At 42.3% G+C, this 14,417-nt stretch overlaps 1 protein-coding gene across 31 annotated transcripts in view; it reads left to right on the top strand.

Annotated features, from left to right (window-relative positions):
• Positions 1 to 14,417, top strand: part of Magi2 (membrane associated guanylate kinase, WW and PDZ domain containing 2) — a 1,483,910-nt gene that overhangs the window by 1,384,337 nt on the left and 85,156 nt on the right. For 30 of the 31 annotated variants that reach the window (NM_053621.2, XM_063285370.1, XM_063285374.1 and 27 more), the window contains 2 exons: positions 926 to 1,121; positions 2,634 to 2,777. In NM_053621.2, the coding sequence (NP_446073.2) occupies positions 926 to 1,121; positions 2,634 to 2,777 (340 nt within the window). Of the gene's footprint in view, positions 1 to 925; positions 1,122 to 2,633; positions 2,778 to 3,582; positions 3,662 to 14,417 lie in introns of those variants that run through there. The other variant, XM_063285368.1, reaches the window with a different exon arrangement.

Raw genomic sequence — 14,417 nt, 5'->3', positions numbered from 1 at the left:
CGGTTCCCGCTGTGCACTTGGTGCCTCAGAACGTTTTGTAACTCCAGGTTCAGGGATCTGATGCTTTCTTCTGGCTGCTAAGGGCACTGTTCAACCATACACAGGCAGGCAGGCAGGCAGGCAGGCAGGCAGGCAGACAGACAGACACATCGCTAAACACACATATAAAATAAGAATAAATAAAACTTTTTAAAAGACTAGCCATTGATATCATGTTTATAAACTCTTTGGTGATTATTTTAGTTGTGCTAGCATGATGTAATGATGAGATTGCAAGAAGAGTGTATATGTGTGCGTGCGTGGGGGGGGTGGGGAGAGGGAGAGGGAGAAGCAGGGGGCATAGAGGGAGAGAGCAGAAGAAAGGGAAAGGGATAAGATAAATGTTAACTCCTTAGATTTGTAATGATTGTGAGTTGGGTACTTTTCTACAGATTTCTAACGTTACGTCCGTGTGAGTTTTCTCTGCGTGGGTGTGTGCACACGTACACAGAGCCTGTGCAGTGTAAGAAAGTCAAGTTCCCTGGAGAGGCTGTGAGCCACCAGACATGGGTGCCGGGAACTGGAGTCCTCTACAGGAGCAGGGCACGCTGTTAACCACTAAGGCAGCGCTCCCTCTCACCCACTAGTCGTGCAGGTTTTAAAGAAACAGAGAGAATATCCAGGAGGCCCTTTCCGCAAGGTCCTGGTAAAAAAACATCACTTTTGTGTCCATTTCTTAACAAGACAAGCGAAAGCATATAATACAACATTTGTCAACGATATCTAAACAATGCCATTTATTTAATCTTCTTGAATCCTGAGTACGGTAACAAGACCAACTCAAGGATTTGGGTCCCCACGAGCGGTGGTGGCTGGACTATGCTCAGTCGTTCTAATCTCCCCAGAGTACCTAAATGCCAAAGCAAACCCCTTTCCGTTCATCCAGTTACAGGTCAGAAGTTAAAGCAAGGCAAGATGTGAAGCCAGACATCCGGCAGCCGCCCTTCACAGACTACAGGCAGCCGCCACTGGACTACAGGCAACCCCCGGGAGGGGACTACTCGCAGCCCTCACCCTTGGACTACAGGCAGCACTCCCCAGACACCAGGCAGTACCCTCTGTCAGACTACAGGCAGCCACAGGTACCTCTGCTGGAGATCATGGGGTCCCCACCGAGACTTTCCAATGCACAAGGAATGCCATAGAAGGGAGGCAGAAACGCCAGCCTGCTGGAGCGGAGAGCCAGGGTTCTGGTTCTAGTGTTAATATCAGGGTCATGCCTGCACCTTCAAAACTTCAAGGCATGAATAAATCATTTCCAGAATAAATCAGAACGGCTCATCCATGAACCCGTCAGGAGTGAGCGTGCGGTCACGATGAACTAATCCTTGATGATGACTAACCAGCTAACTCTAAGAGCAAGCACAGTCCTGTCAACTGTTCTTTTTGAGCTCCTGCTGGACTCCCGTGATTCTGCTAATGCAGAAAACTTTATGTTTTCCAGTCATGGTGGGGGCAGGTTCAGAGCCACGGGTTCTAAATGACTTCCTGCCCCCCACTCTGTGGTAAAGGACAAAGCCAAGGGTGGCCTTAAATTCTGACCTGCAGCTACTGTAATTGCCCACAGCCCCTGTGCACACAACAAAGGGCTCGCTGCTTTCATTATTAGCTGCATTGGACATACCTTCTGAGACTCCCTTAACCTGACTGAACTTCCATTTCCTTCAGGCTGGGTCTCTCTTACAGGCCAATGGCCAACCTCTGTGAAAGGTATCGGGACCAGCGCTCAATGTCTAGTAAGCAGTCATTACTTGGTAACCAAGTAATAGGTACCAAGATAGAAATTAACAATTTCGGGCTGGAGAGATGGCTCAGTGGTTAAGAGCACTGACTGCTCTTCCAGAGGTCCTGAGTTCAAATCCCAGCAACCACATGGTGGCTTACAACCATCTGTAGTGAGATCTGATGCCCTCTTCTGGTCTGAAGACAGCTACAATGTACTTACGAATAAATAAATCTTAAAAAAAAAAAAAAAGTTGTTTTAAAAAAAAAAAAAAAAAAAAAAAAAAAAGAAATTAACAATTTCCACTCTATCATTATATTACGTCCCGCTATTAAATTAAGGGCACCTATATCCTCAAAGAGTTTAAGAAGATTGAGAGTCAGGAAGTCTTGGACACAGTACACTCTCAGGGAAAGGAAAACTGATTTTGTATCCTCTGACTTGATGGTCAGCGGTCAACTGAAAGATACAGTCAGAACCCCGTTCAAGTTCACTTTCTAGCTTAGAAAACCGTAGTTGACACTTCCAGAGACGCACCTCTGATTGGCAGACTTATTTGTGGTACTTACAGTAATGAATGAGAAGATTCAGGAGAGACGTCGTCATTCAGATCCACATGGCGTGAGTGCGAGATGGCCAAGCAAGCTGACGTGAGCTGTACTGCTTGTTTTAACAGAGTTCAGGGTTCTGACCTACTTGGGCCTTCAGAGCTATGCCTTGCTAATTCAGTACTTATAAAATCAGGAGGCGTCTTACAGCACCTTGTCATGTGAACACATTAGCTATGGAAGGAGGGGACAGGAAAAGTGACCATCGAGGTCCCACTGATGCTAAACTTCTCCATGTCCCATTTTTCTCCCCACCCCCAAAGGATTTCGATTATTTCACTGTGGACATGGAGAAAGGAGCCAAAGGATTTGGATTCAGCATCCGTGGAGGAAGGGAATACAAAATGGATCTATACGTGTTGAGATTGGCGGAGGATGGGCCAGCCATAAGGAACGGCAGGATGAGGGTAAGATGCCTCCCATTTTAGAGCTCCTCGATCCTAGTGAGAACCTCACTGTGGTGTTAGGAAGTTGGGAATGCATGCTCTCAAACAAGCATCTTCACCCTCTTTTTTTCAGAATCTGATCTTTAAAGATTTAATCAAACACTTACAAAGAATTACAGTAGCCAGTCCAGTCGGGCGTGTGGGTACATGCTTGTAATGCCAGCTCTGGGGTAAGGGATGGGGGCTGAGACAGGAGGATGACGCATTTAATCAAGGTCATGGTAACTTTGAGGCCAGCCTGGGCAATAGCATGACTCACTCTGGAAAACACCAGAAAGATAAAAGGCCACAATGTCTTTTGTTTTTCTGCTTATAAAAGTCCGCCAATTGATAAACCTCAACATACCAGTTTTTTTCCGCAAGAGAAAATAAAAAGAAAAGGACAGAAGAAGAAATAATTTGAAGTGAAGACAAGCTCTATTACTCTTCTATGGTTCAATGGTTTCATTTCCATTGAGGTTGAATCTTTCAAGATTTATTTTCCCTTTTATGTTCCTCCCCTCCATATACATTAATCAAATGGCCTTACGTCTCTCCGGAAATGTTTCCTTTTTATTGATTGGCCTTCAGGCTTTGATATTGGACAGCCGGACACTTTCCAAGGAGAAAGGAAATTTGCTAGAATTTGGCTTCTAGCACGTAAGTTGCTCTTAAAATTTGGAGCAATTAGACACTTTCGATTTGAGTGCAAGTTGAGGAGAGACGTGTAACGTAACAGTTACTTTCGGGTAAGTGATTGTTGGGGTAACTCATTCTACATCAACAGGTGCAAGACGAAACCCTATCGTACAACTTCAGCCACAAATGACACCAGCAAACACGTAATAAACTCTATTTTTCCTATACATCTAGAACTCATCCTTGCTAACCTTCCTTGCTTTTAAAGTTCATGCAGATAAAGACCCTGACGTGGAGATTCTAAAATCCGGAGTCCTTGTACTTAGCCTTGCCAATGAATTGCCCTGGGAAAATATACCTGCTACTTACTCCACTCCCAAGTCTAGCTTCGATCTTTCCTCTTCCAGAGTCAAGAACTCATCTACCGTACAAAAACAGGACAAGTACTAGTCACGTCTCCCTCCCTCCTCTGCAATCCTGATAACTGGGAGATTTCAGAGGTGGAATTTTATCCCAGACACAATATACTCCAGATAAAGACAGTCCCTGCCCTGGTCCAATATTACCCTATGGTCCCTGCCAGAGGTATGAGTGGGACAGGTCTGCCCATGGCTCCTTGCCTCTACAGTTTCCCTCTCAACCAGAATGGCAAATTACTTTTTATAGAATTGTGTTTATTTATTTATGGCAGAAACATGTGCCCGCCACAGAATGCATATGGAAGTCAGAGGACAGTCTGTGGGAGTCGGCTTTGTCCTTCCACTCTATGTGGTGTGAGGGCTGAAGTCGGGTGGTCAGGGTTGCCAGCAAGAACCTTTTCCCGCTGAGTCACATGCCTAGGCCAGAACTGCGTTCAGCTCACAAGTGATTAAATAAAATGAAACTCATCGTTGCAATACCAAGTTGAAGTCAGCATAGTACAGGGATCATGAATGAAATGACCAGAGCCTGTACCGTAAGAAGCCTCTGCCCCAACCCTACCCTCCTACCTTCCCATGACTTTAGAGGTTGCCACATTTTTAACCAAGCAGAAGTGAATCTCCACTGGCTACGTACAGTGCTCCCAAGTCATAGAAGCCTAAATAAATAGAAGCAGACATTTTTAGAGCCTCAACCTTGGCAATGGCTAGCAGTGGTTCTCAGCAGAGGCTGTGCTAGCTAGTCTCAGAATTTGACCGTATTTGGGGTCTGTAGGGTTTAAGGGCACAGCTGTGCTTGGTCACTGCACCTATGTCATAATTCAGATACAATTAAATTACTTCAGCAGGGACCAGGGTCGATCGATAGTTGTATGACTTATAGTTAGATTATTTTAAACTAATGCATTAGCTGGATAATACATAGGATTCTGGATAGAAAAATCAATAATAAAGTTACTCAGGGACCCTTTTCTCAGTTTATTACAAGGTTCCGCTTTGATATTATTGGTGTCCAAATGCATACGAAACTTGAATACCTGTGCCAACAAGGCTTTACAAGGCCTCGTCAGCCTCCCGTGAATTATGACTTGGCTTATAATTTCTAAGACTCCTGAGACAACCAGGTTAGCCAGACGTTCATGAACTACCATCAAAAAATAGCTCAGAAAGAACAGCTACTATGAAGTTCTTCCCAGCCTTTCAATTACTGTAACACAGTTTTACCATATTAACATGATTTTGTCACCTCAAACTTCAAATGTACAATGTTTCTACACACACATGTGCATGCACACAATGTTCAAATTCACTTGGTAGCTACCATGCATATTCCCCATTTTCATTATCAAGAATATCCAAAAGAAAAACGCCAGGTAATTGTCTAGTAGGAGCTGAGATTTACTCTGATAACAATAAAGTTGTTCAGATCCAGATTACTACCAAGAAGCTGGGTGATTCTGTAACGTGAATTAGGCGCTGCACCCCCAGGTTTGGGGGATGGGCGATATGAATTTTAGATAGTTTATTGTACCACATTTGAGCCTCTACTCTTGAAAATCCTACTCTTGGTCATTTGTGTAGGTCTGGCTGTAGGCACATGATAGTTTTTGGGTAGGGACACAGGAAAACGTAGGAGAAATGCTAACACAACGTGAGGACATCATCTGCTGAGGATTCTGGGACACTGTGGTACTGGTCTTTGATTTTTTTAGATTGAACAACAATCTTCATGGAACAGTTGAAGGAGAGCAGGTAGATGGAGTCGGAAGGCTGCTCCTCCTGGCTACCTGCAGCCGTGAGGGTTATATTGTCAGACAGTTTTAGCGAATTAGGCTATTAGAGAAATTAGTTCTAACAAAGTTGAGAGGGATAAAGATCTTCATAACTAATGAGTGAGTCTCTGGAACAAAGTTCTTAGAAATATAACCCCATTAAAAACTGAAACTAAGTAGAAAATGGCAGGCAAAGGAAAGCAAGCATACAAAATCGCTTTCTGACAAAGCTCGGTGAAGCAGAGCGTGTAAGAAATTTCCAGATAAATGTGAGACATTCGGCAGGAGGGAATGAATGGTAGTTCTGAGCGTGTAATAAAGATCTGGCAGCAAACTGAAAGAGAATCTGAAAGGAGAATGAGTACACTCTGCTGAAGGTAGACCAGGGTAGAGGGTGGGTGTGTGCTAACCTGCAGGCTTCACATCTACAAACATGGGGAAGAAGGCAAAGTGCTTCCAGCTGTCATAGGAGTATAACATGTTCCGTGTCTCCCTGAGATGGATTTTCTGGGATCAAAAGACCGTCATTTATAACTTCATTGGAAACCATGTTGCATTTGCATGTGCCTACCTTACAATGCCTAAGCTAATGGTTCACACCAGAGGCTGCATAGAGTGGGCTTCAGAGTGACCCAAAACCTTAGCTGGTTGAACAGGGTACAAGCGCTCACTTACCCAGGTTTCTTGTTGTCTTAACCAAAGGTAGAATTCACTGGTTTTAAACTTCGTTTGAATTTGTTGATTTTCTTTCTGGTCAGACACATCTAGCTTGAGGCTTCAGAACAAGTATTTAAATGCAGCACATTCTATTTTATATTTTGTTGCCATTAAACACAAAACCACTTGCAAGACTATTTCCTAACATATGTGGCAGAAATAAATACTAATGGGCTTTCATCTCGGCTTTAAAAAAAAACCCGCAAACCAGAACATCACCAATCCCCCGTGTCTCCACCCCCACCTACCCTCCCACAGAGAGGGAAAGAGCCACCACCCTAAATAAAGACGTGTTTGACATTCCGTCTGGTGTTTCCGCATATGCGGATTGCATTTTGCACACTTTGTGAACTTTATACAAATGACTCACGGTGCTCGTGTTCCTCCCTGTGGTTCCTTTTTTTATACGCTACGTTCATGAGACTCATCCAAGTTGGTGGATTTATTTTTACCGCTGTGAATTTGCCATTGGGTCAAACTCCTACAGTCTACGTAGTCGGCTGTTTTCCTGTCCTGTGGGCATTTGAAATTTCCTCTGTCGGTAGATCTTGGGTTATAGCTAAGATAATTCTTGAGCATCCCCCAGCTCCGTATGTACAGGACTTTCTCTAGACTAGCATATTGCTGGACAGATACATATGTACTTAACTAAGAGCACACACACACACACACACACACACACACACACACACACACACACAATATCCCACTTACCATGTCAAGTTACACGTGCAGCACCCAATGGTGGCATGTCTTCATACTTGCAGAACATGTCTTCCCATCCGCTACACGCTCACTCTAATAAGTGGAAATGACAGGTCACCTGGCGCAGGTCTGACGTCTGTGTGTGCACTCACACAGGAGCGTGTGCACCTCTGTGAGCATGCAGGTGGAGACTGGGGGTCTACACTGTTTATCTCTACTGCCCTCCGTCTAGTTTTCCCTTTCACTTTTGAATGCTTCTCTACATTTGATTTTGGTGTGGGAATAAAGTAGGGCCACAGCGCACACATGGGACTGAGAAGGTAGCTGGGCAAAGTCTCTTCTCTCCTTTCCTGAGGATTGGACCCAAGTCGTCAGGCTTGGCGGCCGTCACATTTGCTCTCTGAGATATCTAACGGCATCAATATTGTTCTTCTGAGACAGGTTCTCTTCACTGGTTGAGCCAGATGCCTTGATTCCACATCATCTTTTCTTATGGTTATTGGATCTGGGCACCCCTTCTTGAAAAATATATCATTTCTTCATTTACTGTTGAATATCTGCCCTCTCATAGTGTGAAACAAATCTCTTATTCCACTCTGTATATTGTAGCTCTCTGTTTTCCTGATCCATTTTGGATGAAGAGAATTCTTAATCTGAATAAGTCTTTTCTTGATAGTTGCTGCTTTTGAGTAGTGCTTAAGAAATCATGTCCTTACTCCATTTCTCTTCTCTTTATCTCTCTTTATCTCTCTCTCTCTAAAAGAAAGAGGAGGGAGGGAGGGAGGGAGGGAGGGAGGGAGGGAGGGAGAGAGAGAGAGAGAGAGAGAGAGAGAGAGAGAGAGAGAGAGAGAGAGAGAGGTGCACATGTGCAGAAGCAGGTACACGCAAGCAGAAGCCAGAGAAGGACATTGTGAATCTCCTCTATCACCCTCTGATTTGCTCCCTCGACACAGGGTCTCTCACTGATTCTGGACTTCCTGTATTGCTAGCTAGGCTGGTTGGCCTGCAGCCCAGCAGCTCTACTATCTCTGCACACATGCATACCAGTGCTGGGGTATGGGAGGTGCAGCTATGGCCTGCTTTTTATAGTGGCTGGGAGGCTAGATATCTAAACTCAGATTCCCATGATCCCTTAACAAGAGCTCTGACCACTGGGTTCTCTCTCTAACCCTGCAACACATCATCTTAAATGTCGACTGTACTTGTAAGCTTTTTTGCATATCTATGGTTTAAACATTTTAAACATTTCAACAGTAGTAGGAGATAGAAATCTAATTTCTACTTTTCTTTATGTGTAACTTTATGTCACAGTATCATTTTACGACTTTCTCTTCACCCTACAAGGATAACTTCATAGTAAATAAAATAAATTATATTTAATAAAAGTATAATGCAATTTTTTACAGTTCTTACATCATAATTAAAATATTACTTTCTTTTTTATTCTTTTTTTATTGGATATATTTCTTTGTTTACATTTCAAATGGTATTTCCTTTCCCGGTTTCCTGTCCATAAGCCCCCTATCCTCTCCCCCTCCCTTCTTCTATAAGGATGTTCCCCTCACCCCCACCCCCGACATTCGCTTGCACTGGGGGGGTCCAACCTTGGCAGGACCAAGGGCTTCTCCTTCCACTGGTGCCCAACAAGGCCATCCTCTGCTACATGCAGCTGGAGCCATGGGTCTGTCCATGTGTATTCTTTTGGTAGTGGTTTAGTCCCTGGGAGCTCTGGTTGGTTGACATTGTTGTTCTTATGGGGTTGCAAGCCCCTTCAGCTCTTTCAATCCTTCCTCTAATTCCTACAACAGGGAGTCAGTACACTGGTTTGTTGCTAGTATTCGCCGCTGTATTTGACATGCTCTGGCTGTGTCTCTCAGGAGAGATCTATGTCAGCATGCACTTCTTAGCTTCATCAATCCTATTTAGTTTTGGTGGCTGTATATATATGGGCCACATGTGGGGCAGGCCCTGAATGGCCGTTCCTTCAGTCTCTACTCTAGACTTTGCCTCCCTATGCCCTCCTATGGATATTTTTGTTCCCCTCTTAAGAAGGGGTAAAGCATCTGCATTTTGGTCACCCTTAGTCTTGAGCATCATGTGGTCTGTGGATTGCATCTTGGGTAATTCGAGCTTTTGGGCTAATATGCACTTATCAGTGAGTGCATACCATGTTTGTTTTTCTGTGATTGGGTTACCTCACTCAGGATGATATTTTCTAGTTCAATCCATTTACCTATGAATTTCATTAAGTCATTGTTTTTGACAGCTGAGTAGTACTCCATTGTGTAGATATACCACATTTTCTGTATCCATTCCTCTGTTGAAGGGCATCTGGGTTCTTTCCAGCTTCTGGCTATTATAAATAAGGCTGCTATGAACTTCTGGTATAGCTGGGTCCTCAGGTAGTGCAATGTAAAATATTAAGGAACCTCCAGACTGATTTTGAGAGGGGTTGTACCAGTCTGCAATCCCGCCAACAATGGAGGAGTGTTCCTCTTTCTCCACATCCTCACCAGCATCTGCTGTCACCTGAGTTTTTGATCATAGCCATTCTGACTGATGTGAAGTAGAAACTCAGGGTTGTTTTGATTTGCATTTCCCTGATGACTAAGGATGTTGAGCATTTCTTTAGGTGCTTCTCAGCCATTGATTATTCCTCAGCTGAGAATTCTTTGTTTAGCTCTGGTACCCCATTTTAATAGGGTTATTTGGCTGTCTGGAGTCGAACTTCTTGAGTTCTTTGTGTATTTTGGATATTAGCCCTCTATCTGTTGTAGAATTGGTAAAGATCTTTTGCCAATCTGTTGGTCGCCATTTTGTCCTAACAACAGTGTCCTTTGCCTTACAGAAACTTGCAGTTTTATGAGGTCCCATTTATCTATTCTTGATCTTAGAGCATAAGCCATTGATGTTTTGTTCAGGAACTTTTCCCCAGTTCTCATGTGTTCAAGACTCTTCCCCAGTTTTCTTCTATTACTTTGAGTGTATCTGTTTTTATGTGGAGGTCCTTGATCCTCTTGGACTTAAGCTTTGTACAGAGCAATACAGAGGTTGATTTGCATTCTTCTACATGGTGCCCTCCAGTTGAACTGGCACCATTTGTTAAAAATGCTATCCTTTTTCTATTGGATGGTTTTAGCTCCTTTGTCAAAGATCAAGTGACCATAGGTGTGTGGGTTCATTTCCGGATCTTCAGTTCTATTCCACTGCTCTATTTGCCTGTCTCTGTACCAATACCATACAGTTTCTGTCACTATTGCTCTGTGATACTACTTGAGGTCAGGGATGGTGATTCCTCCAGAAGTTCTTTTATTGTTGAGTATAGTTTTCACTGTCCTGGGTTTTTTCTCCTTTTGCAAATTGCTCTTTCTATCTCTGTGAAGAATTGTTGGAATTTTGATGAGGAATGCATTGAATCTGTAGATTGCTTTTGGCAAAATGGCCATTTTTACTATATTAATCCTGCCAATCCATGAGCTTGGGAGATCTTTCCATCTTCTGAGATCTTCCTCAATTTCTTTCTTCAGAGACGTGAAGTTCTAGTTTTACAGATCTTTTACTTGCCTGGTGAAAGTCACACTGAGGTATTTTATAGTATTTGGTAATATTGTGAAGAGTGTCATTTCCCTAATTTCTTTCTCAGCCTGTTTATCCTTTGAGTAGAGGAAGGCTACTGATTTGTTTGACTTAATTTTATAACCAGCCACATTGCTGATGTTGTTTATCAGGTTTAGGAGATTGCTGATGGAATTTTTGGGGTCACATTTGTATACTATTATATCATCTATAAATAGTGATATTTTGACTTCTTCCTTTCCAATTTGTATCATTTTGACCTTCTTTTACTGTCTGATTGCTCTGGTTAGGACTTCCAGTACTATATTGAATAAGTAGGGAGAGAGTGGGCAGCCTTGTCTATTCCCTGATTTTAGTGGGATTGCTTCAAGTTTCTCTCCATTTGGTTTTATGTTGGCTACTGGTTTGCTGTATATTGCTTTTACTATGTTTAGGTGTGGGCCTTGAATTTCTGATTTTTCTAAGACCTTTAACACAAAGTGCTATTGAATTTTGTCAAATGTTTTCTCAACATCTAATGAGATGATCATGCTTGAGTTTGTTTATATTGTGGATGACGTTGATGGATTTCTAGATGTTAAACCTGCATAACTGAGATTAAGCCTAATGGTCATGATGGATGATCCTATTGATGTGTTCTTTGGTCAGCTTGAGAAGATTTTTTGGAATAATTTTGCATCTTTATTCATGAGGGAAATTGGTGAGAAGTTCTCTTTCTTTGTTTGGTCTTTGTGTGGTTTAGGTATAAGAGTAATTGTGGCTTCATAGAAGGAATTCAGTAGGGCTCCATCTGTTTCTATTTTGTGGAATAGTTTGGATAATATTGGTATGAGGTCTTCTATGAAGGTTTGATAGAATTCTGCACTAAACCCGTCTGGACCTGGGCTCTTTTTGGTTGGGAGACCTTTAATGACTGCTTCTATTTCTTTACGAGTTATGGGGTTGTTTAACTGGTTTATCTGCTCCTGATTTAACTTTGGTACCTGGTATCTGTCTAGGAGATTGTCCATTTCCTCCACATTTTCAGGTTTTGTTGAATATAGGCTTTTGTAGTAGGATCTGATGATTTTTTGAATTTCCTCTGATTCTGCTGTATGTCTCCCTTTTCATTTCTGATTTTGTTAATTTGAATACTCTCTCTGTGCCCTCTGGTTAGTCTGGCTAAGGGTTTATCTATCTTGTTGATTTTCTCAAAGAACCAGCTCCTGGTTTTGTTGATTCTTTGTATAGTCCTTTTTGTTTCTACTTGGTTGATTTCAGCCCTGAGTTTGATTATTTCCTGCCTTCTACTCCTCTTGGGAGTATTTGTTTCTTTTTGTTCTAGAGCTTTTAGGTGTGCTGTCAAGATGCTGATGTATGCTCTCTCCTGTTTCTTTCTGCAGGCACTAAGAGCTATGAGTTTTCCTCTTAGCACAGCTTTCATTGCATCCCATAAGTTTGGGAATGTTGTACCTTCATTTTCATTACATTTTATGAAGTCTTTAATTTCTTCCTTTATTTCTTCCTTGACCAAGTTGTAATTGAGTAGAGCACTGTTCAACTTCCATGTATACGTGGGCATTCTGTCATTATTGTTGTTAGTGAAGACCAGCATTAGTCCATGGTGATCTGATAGAATGCATGGGATTATTTCTATCTTCCTGTATTGGTTGAGGCCTGTTTTGTGACCGACTATATGGTCAAGTTTGGAGAAGGTACCATGAGGTGGTAAGAAGAAGGTATATCCTTTTGTTTTAGGATGGAATGTTCTATAAATATCTGTTAAATCCATTTGATTCATAACTTCAGTTAGTTTCTCTATGTCTCTGTTTAATTTATGTTTCCATGATCTGTCCATTGATGAGAGTGGGGTGTTGAAGTCTCCTACTATTATCGTGTGAGTTGCAATGTGTGGTTTGAGCTTTAGTAACGTTTCTCTTATGAATGTAGGTGCGCTTGCATTTGGAGCATATTTAGGATTGAGAGTTCATCTTGGTGGATTTTTACTTTGATGAATATGAAGAGTCTTTTTTTATCTTTTGTAATGACTTTCAGTTGAAAGACAATTTTGTTTGATATTAGAATGGCTACGCCAGCTTGTTTCTTCAGACCATTTGCTTGGAAAGTTGTTTTCTAGCCTTTTACTCTGAGGTAGTATCTGTTTTTGTCTCTGAGGTGTGTTTCCTGCATGCAGCAAAATTTTGGGTCCTCTTTATGCATCCAGTCTGTTAGTCTATGTCTTTTTGTTGCGTAATTGAGTCCGTTGATGTTGACAGATATTAAGTAATTGTGATTGTTCCTTCCTCTTATTTTCATAATTAGAGTTGGGATTATGTTTGTGTGCCTCTCTTTTTTTGGTTTCATTGCAAGGAGATTACTTTATTGCTTTATCTACGGAGTAGTTTCCCTCCTTGTGTTGGAATTTTCCATCTATTATCCTTTGTAGGGCTGGATTTGTAGAAAGACATTGTGTAAATTTGGTTTTGTCATGGAATATCTTGTTTTCTCCCTCAATGTTAATTGAGAGTTTTGCAGGATACAGTAACTTGGGCTGGCATTTGTGTTCTCTTAGGGTCTGTATGACATCAGTCCAGGATCTTCTGGCCTTCATAGTGTCTGGTGAGAAGTCTGGTGTAATTCTTACAGGTCTGCCTTTATATGTCACTTGACCTTTTCCCTTACTGCGTTTAATATTCTTTCTTTATTTTGTGCGTTTGGTGTTTTAACTATTATGTGACAGGAGGAATTTCTCTTCTGGTCCAATCTATTTAGAGTTCTGTAGGCTTCTTGTATGTTTATGAACATCTCTTTCTTTAGGTTAGGGAAGTTTTCTTCTATAATTTTGTTGAATATATTTACTCCTGATCTCTTCCCTAGGTTTTCTATCTCCAGGGTTACCTCCCTTTATGCTTTCTTATTTCTATTTCCATTTTTAAATCCTGGATGGTTTTGTTCAATTCCTTCACCTGTTTGGTTGTGTTTTCCTGTAATTTTTAAGGGATTTTTGTGTTTCCTCTTTAAGGGCTTCTACTTGTTTATGTGTGTTTTCCTGTATTTCTTTAAGGGAGTTATTTATGTCCTTCTTAAAGTCCTCCATCATCATCACAAAATGTGATTTTAAATCTAAATCTTGCTTTTCCCATGTGTTTGGATATCCATTATTTTCTTTGGTAGGAGAACTGGGCTCTGATCATGTCTTGGTTTCTGTTGCTTAGGTTCCTGTGCTTGCCTCTCGCCATCAGGTTGTCTCTGGTGTTAGCTTGTCTTGCTGTTTCTGTCAGTGGCTTGACCCTCCTGTATGCCTTTGTGTCAGTACTCCTGTAGACCTGTTTTCCTGTTTTCTTTCACCCATTTCTGGGAACAGAGTGCTCTGCTCTCAGGTGTCTAGGTGCTCCTGATGACTGCCTTTCAGCTCTGGGTGCAGGCAAGAACCAGAAGGGTCTTGCCCCAACTGCTCTATTAGGTCCCTGTGCCCAGGAGGCACAGCTGGCACTAAGTGGTTTCCTCTTGGGTTGTGAATGTGGGCAGAGGGTAGTCTCCTCTGATTTCTCAGGAGTGTCTGCACTTCTGAGGGTCCAGCTCTCCCCTACCAGCCCTCACCATGGGATTTGGGTGTAGGGAGCTGTTTGACTGGTACAGATCTGTTCTGGGCACAGACCAGAACCTCAGGTACCTGCCACTGACTGTTCCTATATTCCTGTGTTCAGAGGCACTATGCAGTTTCCTTTTGGGCCAGGGATGTGGGCCAAGGTGGGCAGAAGTGGTGGTCTCAGGATGCTCCATACTTCTGGGTGTTCAGTTCTGTCCCCCACCTT

Source organism: Rattus norvegicus, chromosome 4 (assembly GCF_036323735.1).
Source record: "Rattus norvegicus strain BN/NHsdMcwi chromosome 4, GRCr8, whole genome shotgun sequence".
Classification (NCBI taxonomy): Eukaryota; Metazoa; Chordata; class Mammalia; order Rodentia; family Muridae; genus Rattus; species Rattus norvegicus.
Note: the sequence above shows the minus strand (reverse complement) of the source record. Positions and strands in the feature narration are given on the sequence as shown.